General features: G+C 42.8%; 1 protein-coding gene across 3 annotated transcripts in view; it reads right to left on the reverse strand.

Moving 5' to 3' along the window:
- The window catches only part of celsr2 (cadherin, EGF LAG seven-pass G-type receptor 2), a 60,210-nt gene continuing 43,484 nt past the window's right edge, over positions 1-16,726 (reverse strand). The window contains exons 9-34 of one of the 3 annotated variants that reach the window (XM_087176016.1): positions 15,878-16,047; positions 14,948-15,127; positions 14,749-14,862; positions 13,875-14,031; positions 13,312-13,453; positions 13,099-13,219; positions 12,444-12,627; positions 12,189-12,290; positions 11,976-12,070; positions 11,020-11,229; positions 10,589-10,772; positions 9,892-10,210; positions 8,997-9,164; positions 8,776-8,899; positions 8,450-8,650; positions 8,151-8,325; positions 6,998-7,110; positions 6,574-6,656; positions 5,805-5,931; positions 5,594-5,704; positions 5,185-5,315; positions 5,005-5,090; positions 4,758-4,922; positions 4,137-4,331; positions 3,564-3,786; positions 1-1,345 (exon numbers count right to left, since the gene is read on the reverse strand). In XM_087176016.1, the coding sequence (XP_087032142.1) occupies positions 1,342-1,345; positions 3,564-3,786; positions 4,137-4,331; positions 4,758-4,922; positions 5,005-5,090; positions 5,185-5,315; positions 5,594-5,704; positions 5,805-5,931; positions 6,574-6,656; positions 6,998-7,110; positions 8,151-8,325; positions 8,450-8,650; positions 8,776-8,899; positions 8,997-9,164; positions 9,892-10,210; positions 10,589-10,772; positions 11,020-11,229; positions 11,976-12,070; positions 12,189-12,290; positions 12,444-12,627; positions 13,099-13,219; positions 13,312-13,453; positions 13,875-14,031; positions 14,749-14,862; positions 14,948-15,127; positions 15,878-16,047 (3,884 nt within the window). In that variant the 3' untranslated portion in view covers positions 1-1,341. Of the gene's footprint in view, positions 1,401-3,563; positions 3,787-4,136; positions 4,332-4,757; positions 4,923-5,004; positions 5,091-5,184; positions 5,316-5,593; positions 5,705-5,804; positions 5,932-6,573; positions 6,657-6,997; positions 7,111-8,150; positions 8,326-8,449; positions 8,651-8,775; positions 8,900-8,996; positions 9,165-9,891; positions 10,211-10,588; positions 10,773-11,019; positions 11,230-11,975; positions 12,071-12,188; positions 12,291-12,443; positions 12,628-13,098; positions 13,220-13,311; positions 13,454-13,874; positions 14,032-14,748; positions 14,863-14,947; positions 15,128-15,877; positions 16,048-16,726 lie in introns of all 3 variants that reach the window. The other 2 variants (XM_087176015.1, XM_023414168.2) reach the window with 2 other exon arrangements.

Here is a 16,726-nt window from a genome sequence, read left to right on the forward strand (position 1 = left end):
GAAATGGTAGAAAACAGTTTAATCAGTAAAAACAGGAGTGGCAGAGTAAAAGTGACAATCCTCTGTTGGGATACCAGAGTTGATATGATTGACCTGGTAGTGTTGATTCTTATGGCATGAAATTTATACATTAAATTCATATGGTTGGTAAAAAAAAACAAAAAAAAACAGCATCCACAAACATCACATTGATTTGACTGAATGTAATAGAATAAATTCCTAAAAACAGGGTCTGAATGTGTGAAGGAAGTTTACATATTTACTTACATTTAAAGATATGTTCTTGATTCATTTACAGGCCACTCTGTACAGTAGAAATGGATTACAGCTCAAATAGTATTACAGCACACATTTGCATGTATTTCATTATTTTACAAAAGACAAAAGCTCCATAGCTAATCTATAAAATACAGCTGTTTAGTCACTGAACTTGAATGAATGCGTTCATCCCTCAGATGAAGCGATGAAAAATGAGAGCGCTTTCAACGTCCATAAAAAATGTGCTCCCATTGATTTACAAAAACAAACAAAGAAAAAGGATGTATCAAAAGTCTTTGAGTCCTTTTTCGTTCTTACACATGCAGGTTTACCCCTCGAAGGCTGAGCAGTCTCTCCAGTTGTTGCCTCTGGAAACATCCTTCATTAATGAGAAGTAGCTTATACGGAGCATTGGGCAGAAACAGCGATTTGAAGAGCCTCTCTGCGTCTGCGAACGACCTGCACTCGATCGTCCTGTGCCTCATGGACATTTCAGGCATGTAAAACAACTCAAGAAACCTGAGTCTGAACTCCTAAAACCTCAGACTGGCACAAACACTAACAGCTCCAACAGTAACATAAACAGGCAAACCAGAAACACAAAGTAGCTATGCATGAAAAAGGAATGTCCCTGAATGTTTGCAAGTCTATGACTAAATGAACCACCCAAAAGAAAAAAAAAAGATCATGACCTCTTTATTGTTCCACAGTCTTCAAAACAAAATATATACCCCAGAACAAAAAAAAAACACTACAAAAAAAGTCAACTGCCAACAAATCTGAGCAGTAAATAAAAAAGTGCATTGCTTCAAGTATGTAAACAAAATGATTTCTTTAAAGGGAGAGTGAGACTCGTGTCAGTGTGCGTGAGCCTGGGCCAGTGCAGTGACTCCTGAGGTTTGGCACACACATATATGAACACACACACACACACACCCACACACCCACACACACACACACACACACCTTCAGAGGATCATGATGACGAGGGGGAACTCCTTCTTTTTCCACATTGTTTTTTTTTTTTAAAAGGGGAAGTCCGGTGCTCCCTGTTTGCAGTCAGTGTTGAGGAAGGATGCTCTATTACCTGCAAAGACACACCCCTCGGTCAACGCGGTCACATGGCGGTGTTGCAGTGGCTGCTGGGAAAAACAGGGTGGTGCATGGAGGAGGACAACGATGATGATGAGGAGGAGGATGGTGATTTCGGGATGGATGGAGAGGAGACAAATGGAGCACAAAACAAGGAAGAACACGAAAAGTAAAAATAAACGTGAGGCAATGAAACACTTACACAGAGACACACACACACACACATACACACATACACACACAGGCTGTGAGGGGTGACAGATGCTAAAATGATGCACCAATCTGAAGACAGTTGCTGTGTCTCAATTCGCATACTTCTACACTCACACTTGCTATTTTGAGTTCATAAGTGCGGCGTTCACATTGACAAGTACGGCAACATTACAGTTCACGTTAAGTACCCGGGTGGTGCACTCAAAGTGGCCAGAAGTTGCGTGTAAAACGATGGCCACTTCCCACAATTAAAAGTCGCCATCTTGGCTACTTAGCAGAGGGGGAGAGACCACCAACATATTTTCAAACTTGTGCAAATGGTGACCGTGGAAGGAGGTTGCAATTGTCATTTCCTGTGAATGGCAGTGTTTGATTGGGGACATCACTACCCTGTGCACTGCACCAGTGAGTATAGTGTGTACACAGTGTACTACATGTGAGTGTACTGACTGAAGTATCTGATTTGAGACACAGCAAGTAATCCTGATTGTTTCTGAATGAGGATCAGAGCATCATGGGATAAAATTAAAGAATAAAAATCTATGATTTTTGGAAAGAGAAAAAGGGGCAAAGAAGGTTCATTAGTGAACTATTATCTATGTTTTTTCTGCTGTATTTCAAGAAGTGAGTGTTTGAAACAGCTTCGATATCTGCCCTTAAGAGACACATAATGTTCATGTCTCAACCAGGCGTTTTAGAGGCAGACAATCTATTCCTCTGGTCTCACTGTGTATCCAGAATGTGTCTCTACTTTACACTCGCCACTCATTTGCAAAAGTACAGAGAGTAGCTAAGCTAATTTTATGGTGAGCCATCAGTTTCTTGATATTGGACATGCATCTGCAGCTTTTCATGCACAGATCAGTGCAGTTAAAGCAGGGGAAACTCCACTGTCCTCATCCTGTGCCAAACAGCTCATACAGCACTAAAATAAATCTGGTGTTTATTTCAAACATTTTTTAATTCCACAACAGGTCCTCTCTCTCTCCAAACCCTCTCAAATGGTTTATTGTTAGAGTCGATTACTCAACCTAAATATTTTTTTGGTACTGATGGAAATGTGAAATGATCAAAAACTGTAGTACCCAGGTCTAATGTGGGGTTTTGTTGATTTAATCTTTATCTGTATTCAGAGAGTTCTTGATCTAAATAAAAAAAGAAGTCTATGGGTTTTTGACACTAAATGAAATCCTAACGGGCATTTTTCACTATTTTCTGTAAACAAATGAGTAATTGATGATGAAAATAATATTCGATGCAGCACTTAAAACGTTTGTATGTAAAAAAAAAAGTAATTTAGCCATCGATACCAAGAGTCAGTATCAACATTACCCAGCCTATTTATAAATATATTCCTATTCATCCTCACATTAAATCAAATATTTTTGCTTTGGCCTCACATTTGCTTTTGCTAAACTAGGCCACACTTTGGATTTGTCCAACATTAATTACTTTGAAAGGAACATAGCAAACTGGAGCTACATATCCACTAGTCTATGTGCTACATGAACAGTGAGTATAAAATAGAGACTTTGGATAGATACAACAGCTGCTGCCATAATCAAACCTGCTTATTTGATTTTTAAAATATTCCATCACATTGTTTTATGATTCAGAACTACATTTAGATTCACTGTTGTGGGTCCAGTTAAATGATAGAGTTATTAAAAGTGTTTAGGATCTCTCCACGTGGGTAATAGCAGGATGGGTGCTGTCTTCATTTGGCTTTACATTAACATTTAAAGATAATTAGGTGGAAATGAGACCAACTACAAGCAATGACAACAACAATCAGTCGGGACGAATCGTAGTTTGACACAGACAGTTGAAGGAAACACTGAATGACTTCTGTAACAAACAGTGACACAACACTGGACACGTTCACACTGACAGTGAGTTTAGTTCTGCACAACGACATTTGGTTGGTTTATGGATTTACTTTTCTATTAGTGCCTAATATATGTTTTTATCTTTGTGCCTCAGCTTGTGTTAATACTCACTCTGATCCCGATGAGTCTCCGTCCACCGTCCCTGCCTTGATGCTCATGGCGACGCCGTTCAGCTGATCAGGTATGTTGGGTTTAGCCGGGCCGGCTCGACTGTCGCTAGAGGAGGATCCCTGCGGAGACGCCGTGCCTGGGGCCTTTTCACACAGTTCATTATGGATGCGACTGAGACCGTTCCTCTCCACAATGGGAGAAAGCTGCTTCTTCTTTAAGATCCCTGCATTGGATTACAAACAAGATGTGATGCTTTTATGAAAACAAACACAACTATAGACAGGGAAACTGTGAAAAACTGTGATTTACTATATATTTAAAATCAAATAATATAGTGGGACATTTTACTTGTGTCATTCCACTTAAACCAGTAATTTCGAACAAGATAATTAGGTTGAAATGGGTTGAACAGCTCTCAGACTGATACGAATCGGTCAGGCTACGTGATTTTTTAAAACTTATCTCATGACAATAAGAATATTTTTACCTCCATGATATGTTAACAAAAAACAAAAAACACATTGTATGTAAAGTCCAGACTCCTGCCGGTGTGTGTGCTGGGCTGAACCTCACCTTTGTGGGGGTGGGCGTTGAAGTTGGGCAGACTGGGCAGAAACACTGTCATGGTGTCCTGTGTCCGGTCGTCTGATAACGTCCGGGTGTCACGACCGAGGCTCAGCTCAGAACTGACCAGATTTTCGTTCTTCAGTTCGCTGTCACTCGCTGCTGCGTAATCTCCGGGCCAGAGCATCTTACTCAAACTGTTGTCTAGAAAACAAACACAATGAGGGGTTAATGAAGGGTTAAAAACATGCAATTATAACACTGGGAGGTTTTACACAATTCATTATTATTCCTGGTTTATGAATTTGTGTATTTGGTCTCCACAGGTGAAATAGCTCAGATTAGTCCCACTTTGTGCCTCTCATGTAATTCCATCAGTCACAGCGCTAACGATCCCATTTTCTGAAAGAACAACATCTGACTTTCTTTAAAAAAACCAACCTGTTTTTTGGATGAAAAAAGATTCCATCTTCTGAGCCTTAAAAAAGATTTTTAACCCATTTTCCAAGTTGCTACAGCATTTTATATTCAGATGGCCGGAAACGACACATGTCCTTTCTTGTTTTGTAAACAATGATTATGTATGAAAACATAAAATCTGGGGGGCTAGCTTCAGATGAAGTCCCGTACCGTGTGGTTGGGGTCTCTTGGTCCCATTGGACATCAGGTTTTCCCAGCATTCCTCTGGGGGGAGGGGACCCTCCTCGTCCTCGCTGTCAGAAGAGTGTGTGGAGGCGTAGGAACCGCTCTGGTCATCCTCCAGAGACAGGTCACTGTCCGAGTCGCTGTCGTGATCTACACAGAGAAACAAAAGTCAGTCCAGTGACGCCTGTCGATGCACGTCAGACGAATCAGAGGTGATTAATAAGGAAAGTACCGTCCAGGCGCTCTTTAGTTTCATGGAAGAGTGACGCGTGGTCGTTCAGAGCGATGTGCGCCTGACTGTTATTCAAGCCATCGTCCCTGAAAAGACACAAGAAATCAGTTCACAGCCGCTCCTGTCACCACAGCAGCTAATGCCGTATATTCATTTTAATTCTTCACATTATTTCCTTACCGGAGCACAAATGGCACGTAGCTCTGCTGGCTCTTGCCGCTCTGCATGGTGCCGTTCAGAGACACACTGGAGTCTCCGAAGGGAAGGTGGTACAACCTGCTGTCCATGTAGTTAGTGTTGCATTTGTAGCCCTGAAAATACAGAGGTGAGGACAAAGTGTTTTAAGAATAATAATAAAAAAAACAGCTCTCGGTTTCTGTGATGTTTTGAGCTACTAATAAAAGAAAAACACTGATTATGATGCTTTAAGGATGATTTTGGTGTTATTCTACATTTTTCTTCTTCTCATTAAATCCCATGAAAACATCAAAACCAACAATGTGTGTGGCCATCTCTCAATACTTGTTATGTGGTATGTGTTGCAGATGTGTGCTGACTGAATAGAGTATCTTTACAGCAAGGGACTCACAGAGGCCTTGGATTTGATCATATGATCCGGGCGCTTGCGGCTGCAGCAGTATTTCATGGCATTCCTCGCTTCCTTATTAAAGACAATGCGGAAGAAGAAAACAAAGGGACCCTGGGGTTGGACGACAGAGGAAAGAAGGTGGTCAGGACAAAAGACCGAATCATCCTTTTCGCGCTGTTTCCTGGGGGAATTTTTTGGGGGGGGGGCTCACCTGAACACAGTTGAACCCAGCGAACAGATAGTGGAAGATGATCATGTCGCTGTTGACGGACAGGAGCGCCAGAAAACATGTGACTGAAACAAGGAGGAGCACGCCACCTGCGGTCTTCAGGCCTGAGCTGCAGAACGTGAATCACATGAGAAAGAACACAGAGTGAATTTAGTGAGGAGCTGTCAGGATGATTTTTTATGCATTCATTAACCCGTAGACGGAGGTCGATGATAAGAGACCAGAATGCACTGAAAACAAGGTCAGGAGTTCAGTAAAATCAGACTGAGAAACAGAGCAGCACATTGTTCGTCCCGTGAAGAGCTGTGATCACGAACCTGAGGACACACCAACAGGACAAAACTGGTTGGAGTAACAAAGTCCAACATTTGAAGTGCTTGTGATGTTGCTGTGAAATGTACTTTAGCCTAAAAACAGGCACGTTTCCTTTTATTTATATGTATGAATGTGAACTTCTCTATAATGCTGTTCATTCAGCCCAACAGGGACAGATTACTGAGCTACTTTTAGAGCCGATCAAAGGAAATGTTTGATCTGATCCATCACTAACATCCTCTAAATGGTTGTTTGTCTGGTTTTTCTGGTTTGATCAGAAAGTTGAAAGGTTTTTTAAGTCCAGGCATTTCTAAAGTTCTACAAGTATCTTAAATTGTCTTAATGGGAAAAAACATTTAAAGCAGATTCTTTGTTGAATATGGCGATAATCAGATATTACTGAACACAAACAAAATCAAAATGTTGGGACACTCACACACGAGGCTCTTTCTTCTCAATGCTGTGGTGTCTCAGGGAGCAGGAGGCTCTGGTTGACAGGATGTACAGGAAGATGTTCATCTGTGGACAGAACATCAAGCTGCATCACGACAGGAGCTTGTGACAGTGAACATCAAAGTAATCAACGTCTAATATTTTCTCTGCCCTTGTTTTTACATGTGAGTCAATTTGAACGTGTGTTGACATTAATTCAGCTGAACAGTGAAAGGTGTGTTCAGGTTGAAACAACATCTCTAGTGCCACTCTGATGAGATCATCATGAGTCAGCGTGTTGCACGGTCATATGGGCCGCGGCACCGGGAAAGACGAGGTAACACAGAGATAAACTGATGTTACCATGTGAAGTGAATAATAACACAACAGTCTCCACAAGTCGATCGCAGAGGTCCGCAGGAACTCACCGACACCACCAAGGCGATGGGTCCAGCAAAACTCCAGATGAGGGTGTCGTACATTGACAACCAGCAGAAGTCTGGGTTCCCATACCCTTCAGGGTCCAGTCCCACTGCCAAGCCTGGAGACAAACCCAGAGAGACAGACTGTAGCACCAAACTCTTAATCATCCGTCACGTTTTCCAGTATTTACGACGTGTGCCAATGAACAGCTTTTCCTTTTGCTGATATAACGCGTGTCAGTTTTCATCTTATTGAAACCTTTTTCTGTCCTCAGGAGGTTCATGTGAAGTGGTCAGATTGTGTACAACAGCATTGTTTCCAGAATAAAACATAATCAAGCTCTGATTTTGCCTTTTTACATCAGTTAGGCCGAAAGCCGACTAGAAAAACATTTTACTGGAGGACATCTCACATTTTCCAACTGTAATTTTCATACTGAAGTCCGAACAGTGCGCACAGTTTCTGAGGAATCAACAGCATGAGTATCACACTAGAAAACTGCAAGCATCTTTAATAATGATTGATCAGAAAATTGTCAGACACATCATTAAAAGTTTTGTGTCTGCGGAAAGAATTTTAAAACTGTCCCTGCTTGTAATTCATACCAGGCAAAAATAATGCAAGCTTGATAAAACAATGAAAAGAAAGTCAAGACCAAGATGACTTCATTTGCTTTGTGATGGAGCACTGCACTCTGTGGCCACTTTATTAGGTACACCAGTACAGTCCTGTGCAACTGCATTCCCAACTACGATGTCAGTGCTGAAGCACATAACTGAATTTATGTCTCCATGACAGTGTTTACACAAACTGAACATTATAGGCATCATAAAATCAGACGTTATGGCAGAACTGCTGTTTTCAATTGCGTTAGACTGTACAAATGTACCTAATGAAGTGGCCTCAATTAAATTTAAGTTTTTTGGGGGGATGGGGTGGGGGGGTGTATATTGTGTAATATTTTGCATAATATTGTTAACTCAATACAGACAAAGTGTCTACAAGCAGATTTTGAATGAACTGACATGACAGTGTTTGAAAAGTTGAAGTCTCGGGATTTATTTAGAGATATAAGATGTTACTGAATGAATGAACCTCCCAGGCTTTCCCTCTGTACTGTGTGTACATTGTTGTGTTTTTATTTGATAAACTTCATACCTGTGATGAAGGCAGGTACCCCCCAGCCAATTAGGTAGTAAAATCTCATGGGTCCATAGTTGATGTCTCGCACTTCGCTGATCATGCGGTAGACGTGCAGCCCCTCCAGGAAGAGCCAGGAGAAAGTGCAGAGGTAGAAGAAGTGCAGCAGGATGGCGATGACTGTGCACAAAAACTGCAGGGAGAAGGCGAGGGAGAATTGAGGAGGGAAGATCAAAACATTGAGGGACGGAAGGGAACATTATAGTGTATATACTGTGAGAGCGTAAGTAAAGTAGGTGGAAAAATCGATTGTTTACCAGGTTGTCGGCCTGGTTGATCCCTAGGATGAAGGTGAGCTCAGAGAGGAAGAGCGCAGTGGCTCCATTGTTGATTATACTCGTCTTGTTGCTCTGCATGGCTCTCAGACAGAGGAGGAAGATGGTGGTGAGGAAGAGGAAGCCCAGCGTCACACCCACTGTGCTCCACGTCAGGATTTTGATGGGCAGGATCTCTCCGTTCTGACACAGACGTCACGATCAGGAGAAAAAAGGTTGAGTTTTTCACAGAGTAAAAAGTGACGATATTTATTGATCAGGTGAAGCTAAAAGGGAATCACTCTTGGTATCTACTTGGTATCACTCACTTCTCTCCTGGAAATGTCCATGAGCACAGCAAAGCTGGTCATGTGATAACACTGACAGCTGATGTGGGTGCTGTTTCTGAAAACCACCTCGCAGCCCTTCGCAGACCACCCGCCGTTACCAGCACTGGTATAAAACACAAGGACAAAGACCCGAGGACAATGACACAACTTCATCCAGTTTCTAGTTTCAGCATCAACTGAGTGTGTGTTGCTGTGCTCACAGTATGGTGTGGTTCCAGAAGACACAGATGGGTTTGGAGCGCTCCTCAGTGGTGACCAGGCGGAACTGCACGGTGATGGGTTTGTCCAGCGTGTGCTGCAGCAGCTCGTCATTGTCGTGCACTGTGATACTCACCACGGGGGTGTTGATGACCGGACGCTTTGGAACACTGGTGCAAAGATAAACAAAATGGTTGAGTAAAAGACCTGAACTCAGCAAAGTTTTAAAGGGAGTTTTCTGTCAACAAAGCCCATAAAGAAGATCAAAACCAACAACGTGTTAGTCTTTCTCTTCCTGCTCTGTCACACTCCAGATGGAAATCACTGAGAACTGGTCAAAATCATATTGTTTCATATTTTAAAGTGTCAGTAATTTCCTAAAACAGCGGAGCACTGTAGTTTTTACTGAAGGGGGTAAAAGGGGTAAAAGGGGTAAATGGTGAGTTTAATTCTCTATCTCTTGGACACAAGGCTAGATATGTGTATCATAAAAATAATTCGCACTATTATATCTAAACTCTAAAATCTATGGAATGTCTACCACCCTTCAACTTTCAATGTATTTTGGATAAAGGTTTCTCACTGAATAAAAATATGAAACAAAAGCTCTACAAACCAAACTAGACTTGTTACAAAAATCTGCATTTAATGTGATTAAAAAAGTGAATATTCACTTTCATCACATTAAATCAGTTTCTTCATTTGGACATTGTGAGGATTGTGAAGGAAATTGTGTGCATTAAATTAAAATAAACTCCTGATGGCTGATTGGTTAGGACAGATATCATGTCAGTGTATCAACTGTCCATTAAATGATAATGATAAGAATGGCTTCAAAAATAGATTTTCTTGTCTAGTAGCAGTGCTTCATGCTGGAGGTTTGTTTGTCATTCTCACCGCAGACTTCTCTTATCAGGATCGTAGCTCTCTGGTAACAGCGAGGCCAGGCTGTGGAAGATGATCACGCTGGCGATGGCGTCCTGCTGGCTGTCGTCAGGGTGGCGTCTCTTCCTGTTAGCTGAGCGGTTCCTCAGCGTGGACTCTGGAAAGACATCCAGGTGTCGGTGGCCCTTGGTGTCCACAGGTGGTTGGAAGACAGAATCAGGCAGCGTGACAGCCGTCTCCAGGTCGGCGGGACGAGGACCCCTCAGGGACTGGTACCGCGGGAGTTTGGCTCCGGCAAAATTCATCTTTTTCAGACGGTCCACAGAGATGACTGAGGAGAACAAGGCAGAGGTTTAGTGAGAACAGAAACTGGACTTTTTTTCTATTCAAGTTGAATTACGCTATAATTTCTGTCAAATTTGGCTCCTTACAGGGGGTCTGAATCAATAAATAATCCAAAAGTCACTTCAGTACTTTTTTTTTAACTGTGTTAAATGTTTCTACAATATTATTGTCAGAAACATCCAAATTTTAGGCTCCTGTACAAAATATTACATTATTATATTATAATATATATGTTATGAGAGAGTGACGACAGGAAGAAACCTAAGATTGATGAATTAACATTATGATGTCTGATATGAAATGATATATTGCTGTTAGAGGTCGTCAGCACGTCACATCTCTCACTCCCTGGTACAGCGCTAACCTATATATGGTGTGACGAGGGTGAAGGGGCTGAGGTATGTCTTCCTCATGTTCTGTGCCAGTGTGTTTGCGTATTCCTCGTAGTGGCGCAGCAGCACCGCCGTGCCGCCCTCTGAATGCTGGATCAGCTCCCAGTGCGGCCGAGTGTCTGGAGACAGGATGGCGCTGCCCACACGGACCAGATTCTGTCAGAAAACAGCGAGAGTTCAGTGTGACAGGATGTCACAGTGGAGAGTGAAATGAAGTGTGATGTATTCCCTGCAGATACAGCGTGGAAGGCTGCGATGTCCCACCAAGCAAGACTGTCCTTCTGTTTTGTTTACTGCGAGAACTGCAACAATCTACCGTTTTTATTTTCTTTCATGCTGTGCTATGAGTACTACTCTCTGTGTGAACGAGTGTTTCCAGTACAGACAGTGTGTGGTCCTTCACCTCAGTGAAGTGGACATCCTGTGTGGCTGTGAGGTTAAAGCCCTGCTGGTTGCTCTCATGCTGCAGCAGACTCTGTGTGAGCCGATAGGCCACTTTCACATCGCTGCCGTAGTATTTTTCTGTGTGCAAGGTGGCGTTGGCCAACATGGCTGCTGTCTGCTGAACATGTCCAGAGTCCAGGAGCGATGCGTTACGGGAAAACTTCTCAGACTGGAGGAAGACAAGGAAAACACAACCATCAAATAACTTGGAGACATTTTATTGGTAAAACACATTTTCAGCAATGCTAGCAGTGAGGCTCTCGGCATGTCTGTCAGTCCAGTCTGAAATATCATGATGGACTATCATGCAAACATTCATGGTTCCCAGAGGATCAATCCTACTGACTGATTATCTAACTGACTTTTCCTTTAGCGCCACCATGAGGTTGACACATTGATTAATTGTCTTGTTGTTTCATGTTTCATGTTTCATTCGAAGGATAAATATTAATCTCTTTGGGGATTTTTCATCTAGCGCCACCAGCAAACTTTTCACTTTTCCAGTGAAATAACTGAACATCCACACTGGTGCCAAATTTGTGTATACAGACATTCATGGTACTTTGATGATGACTCTACAGCACTGACCTCTCCTCAAGCACGATCATGAGGTTTTAAGTGAGATGTCTCGACAACTATTGAACGGATTGCCATGAAATCTGGTTCTCATCTCAGCTGTCCTTTGTGTTTAGCGCTAATGAGCAAATATTGGCACGGCAACATGCTAAGATGATGAACATGGTGAACATTCGACCTGCTAAACATCAGAATGTTACTATTGTTATTGTGAAGATGTTAGCATGCTGTGTTAGCACTTATCTCAAAGCAACAATGTAGCTGCAAGCAGCGGGGGAAATTATTGTGGAAGTTGCATGGTTACATTTCTTCAAACTGGCAGACAGAGGAGCTACACACCAGGGCTTTCAGCTTGCTGAAGGTAGCAGAGGTGCAGTTGAAGAGATTGGGAGGCAGCCAACCCTTGTGCTCATCACAGTGTCGGATCGCTGTGCCTGGGATGGAGCGAGATGGAGAGTTAGACTGCAGCTGAGAGAGGGCTTGAGGCAAGTTTCATATATTGCCATTATTATATGGTAATTTGATGAGCTGCTAAAAAAAACCCCATCGTACCGAGCGTTCCTTTGGGACAGGGAACTGCTGCAGGGAGACCAAACTTAGTCCTGGGCCACCAGATCCCAGCCTCGATGGCCTGAGGGCAGCTGTCATAGATTACTGAGAGAGGAGCAGGAAGGTGAGGAGAGAGGGGGGAGGGAGATGATGAGGATAAAAGATTGAAATGTATTTTAATATATTCATAACTATAATGAAAAAAGGATTAAAAATTAAGCATTTCAATAACTTGACAGCAATCTGATGTAGCCTGACCTTCACAGCCATTAGGAGAGACCTCGGCGAAGGGGTTGTCACAGCGGTCACACTGGCGTCCAATCACACCGGGCTTACACTGACACTGGCCGCTCTCTCGGTCACATGCTCTGGAGAAAGAGCCGACCGGGTAGCAGTCACACAGCAGGCAGGTGTCGCTGCCGTCAGGACGGTAGTGGTTGTCCTGGAAAACGGATTGGAGACACAAAGTTCTGATTAACAATTAAATTCATTTTCATACATCTGCACGTTTCCACCTGACAGCTAAAACAAGCAGCAGCAGCTGCTGGTTCAAAAACATCTGGCTGCTAAAGGACGAGCTTCTCTCCAACTCTACGCTGGAGAGTCTGTACGCAGGCTGAATGTGCCTTTTCGGAGGTTTTGTTTTATTCTTTGTGACGTGACGTTGGAAGTTTGAAAAACATCTGTCGTTGCACATGTTGTATAATATTCTGCTCAGTAAAAACAATAGAGCACAACTTCCTCCAAAAACAGTTTACTGTCATAAATATTATATATATAGTATACTATACTATATATATATTCTGCATGTTATTAAACACAGCTTTAGACATCCGACTCTGACCTTATGCACCCTCACACTCGTGTGTTTGCTACAGAGTGATGAATCAGATCTGCAGATCAGCAAACTCACCTTACAGCGACACTCTCCGCTGGTCTTGTTGCAGTCAGAATCAAAGCCCTTGTCTGTCTGACAGTTACATGGACCACAGGTCTTGTAACCCCACCAACCTCTCGGACACGGCAAATCAGTCCTGTGGGGTTAACACGTCATCCGTTTAGTTCATTTTACCGGCAGGGTGATGAAACATACACTACCGACCAACATAAATGTGGGAAACTGTACTTTTTCTCGCAGTAATGGCCAAAGTAGTTGCTGGGGCAGTCACAGGTGTAACCATGAGAGGAACTCAGCTTCCTGGAGCACGTTGACTCATGTTCACAAGGGTTCAATGAGCATACATCAGTGCAGTTGGTGCCATAGTAGCCTGAAAAAAAAAAAAAAGAAAGTGAAGCGAAGGACAATGAGTCGCTGTGCTGTTACAACATGGGTAGTGCCAGTAAACTGTGGTATGCAGGGATAAGAGGAAAGGATTATGCATCAAAGGACAAATGTGACGCACATGCAATTTTTGCAATTATAGTAATGTGTGTTGCATTTACAGAAAACATTCGAGTGACATTTGAACTAATTAAAACAGATTTGTTGGTGTGGCTTCACTATTTTGTTTAATGGTATGATCTGCATTTTGGCTGAGCAATTAAAGCCAGAAATACAATTTTTACAAAAGGTTGAAACAACATTTACAGGAAAAACTATTCAAGAGATTGGATGCAACACACGAGCTAAAGGGGTTTTTAAAGTAACATTTCATTGTTGTTGGTTTCTGAACTTGCGTGCGGACTGACCACTGAGGCAGGTGCAGGAGAAGCTGTCCCAGTCGTCGCTGCAGTAGCTGTTGACGGGACAGGGGCTGGAGCTGCAGGGGTCGGGAACGCCGCAGCCCGGCTCCACATTCACCTTCCTGGCCTGAGAGAGACTCAGAGCCCCGCCAACACGTAGACCCTGCAGGAGAGCAAACAAAACCCATGTACAGCACGCACACATGGAAAACGACACAGTAATGCATCACGTCCTGAGAGGAAATGTCTGTCCAGTTTCACAAATGAAAGTTGCTCAGAAACTGCAGCTTCATTTGTAATTTCTACACAGATGTCAATTGTGGTGAAGTGAATATTCAAAATAAGTGAAAGGGGAAATTATCTCATGTTTCAAATCTTAACTTGCATGTTGCAGGTTTGATGAAAGGGGCCCCTGGGATTTGTTTCGAACACAGAAGTTACTTTTTGGGTCGGTCTACCAAGCAGTTTGAAACAGTTTTGCACAAATTTCATGTGTGAACTCCATCGTGACCTTAAGAAGTTAAAACTCTTTTACAGACACTGCTGAGTGAACATGAAGTATTAAGTGTGAAACTGGGTTAAAATTGGTGAAAAAATGTACAGAAATGTGTTTTTTTCTTATTTCCATAATGGTTATTTCAACAGATTTTCAATGACCATGTTTCAACATGTAGTTAGGACCTGATTCACCTTGAAACATAATCATCAAAATGCTGTTTTATATGTAACCTAAGCATTTAAAACTCTAGATGCCTGTTCACCTGTTAAACACCAAACCAATTCTCACTTTGTGGGTTGCTCACTGAAATGCTTTTGATATTGTGTACTTAGAACATTACCATGAATGTGGATATGAATGGGGTCTACAGAGGGGACAAACCTGTATACAGCCACGGAAGCCATGCAGAATTTTCCCATCAGGCCTTGCCAAACCACCAACGCTCACAGTCTTCAGCTTGGAGTCCCGCAGTTTCCCATCCACCTCCATACTAGCCTGAAAAGGTGACACTGATTTTAAGACTGCAAAGAAAGAATAATTTCATTCATAGTGATTTAGTATCAAAGATACAACGACTCACCAGGTAGAGTCCATGGTCTAGAGACAACACGGCTTTGTGGTGACTTGCTGCTCCTCCCAGACTGCTGATATCTAACTGCAAATGATGCCAGTCTCCATCGTTCACCAGCACCTCCTCCAAGCGGGAGAGAGTCGAGTCTTCGCCTCTGTGCAGCCCCATCAACACCCTCCCCCCACGCAACTACAACAGCAGGGAGAGCGCCAAGAAAAAAGGGAGGAAACAGCAGGAGGGAGATTGAACCGATGTTCAATAACAGTGGAGGGCAGAGCAGAGGAGAAAAAAAAAAGAGACCACCACGAATTCAGGTTTGCATCACATGATGAATACAAACAGAGAGCTCTGACAGTCTTTTTTGCACACTCTGCAAACCTCTGTTCAAACCTTTAATTGTTGCTCATCATAAGTGCTCAGCTGGAAATAGATTATCGGACAGTTGTGTAACATCAGAGCGGCGTAAGTCCAGACAAGCTCAAAAAGCAGCTGAACACGGAAAATGTCAACTCCTTGGATGTTACAACGAGTGTCTGATTATTTGACTGATAATCAGCGATAGTGCTGCAACTAAGGTGGCCTACAGGTGGAGCCTCGTTCTTAAAATCTATCTTTGAGGAGCGCTGCCATGCTCCCACTGGACCTCACACCCATGAAGAAATATGTTTTTAAATCTTACCAAATTTAGATTAGATCAGATCAAGTGATCGTAAAGAACAAATAACCTAAAAATGTTCCCTGTTTCTCTAATTAAAGTGTCCGGATGGTAATATATTCTTATTCCCTTCAGGATACACGGACATTGCTGTGTATTGCAACATTTCAGTGAATGTAAAACTGTCCGTGAAGCGGAATAATTTATGATGCAACTTGGCCTCAAGCAGGAGGAGACCAGGAGTGTATCCACAAAGTGTGTGTTCGACTATATGTTGCTCTCACCTGCAGTGTGAGGTTGTGCTGCAGGCCTGATGAGATGTGTAGCAGTGTGGCGCTGGCCTGACGTGTGCGGAACATGAGCTCTACATGCCAGAGGACGGAGGCCGCCGCCGCCGCCAGGTTGTTCCACTGCAACAGGCTGTTACCCAGGAAACGCTGCGGGCTGGCCATAACTGCAGCAGAAAGATGATAAAAAAGCAGATAAAATGTAAGGACAGAGGTAGCATTGATTCAGATAAATGAGAACATAGAAAGTTTACAGAATGATTAAAGTCCCCCTCCAGTCAGAAACATGTTTTTGTTCATGTTCATTGTCTGTGACGTTTGAGCTTCACTGTGCAGAGTGACGTATGTAAGTTCGAAGGCTGTTTCACATTCATCTGCTGAAGTTGGGAAAGCTTCTCCGCGCTCACCTTTAAATCTGAGTTAAGATGTGAACGTACGAGCAGGATTTGAACTAGTCTTGGAGTCAGTCATGACCCAAGAGGCAACTTGCACAAATGTGATGTGGAAACCTGAAACTTTTCAGTAGGAAAGGAGACGTCTTTAAAACCCTCTAGTGACAACTTTAAATCTTTTAGTGCAACAGTGAAATTTCAATGTCACATCAACTCAGATGTAGTTTTACTCGTGAAGTAAAGTTCATGAATCAGAAGGAAGTCACGATGTTTGTGCATTCATGCGCTGACTCTGGGGTCCAAGAGAAGCTTTCTGGCTCTTTCACTCATCAGCAAAGTGACACATAAGGACACCCTGCCTGATGTGCAGCAGCCTCACTCTCATTAGGCTGTCCCTGTACAAAGTGGAGAAAAACACCCGAATCACCCAGATCGAAACAATTGATTAGTGATG

Source organism: Seriola lalandi, unplaced genomic scaffold, assembly GCF_002814215.2.
Source record: "Seriola lalandi dorsalis isolate HSWRI2012SDOR001 ecotype SW California unplaced genomic scaffold, Sedor1 jcf7180002054522, whole genome shotgun sequence".
Taxonomy (NCBI): domain Eukaryota; kingdom Metazoa; phylum Chordata; class Actinopteri; order Carangiformes; family Carangidae; genus Seriola; species Seriola lalandi.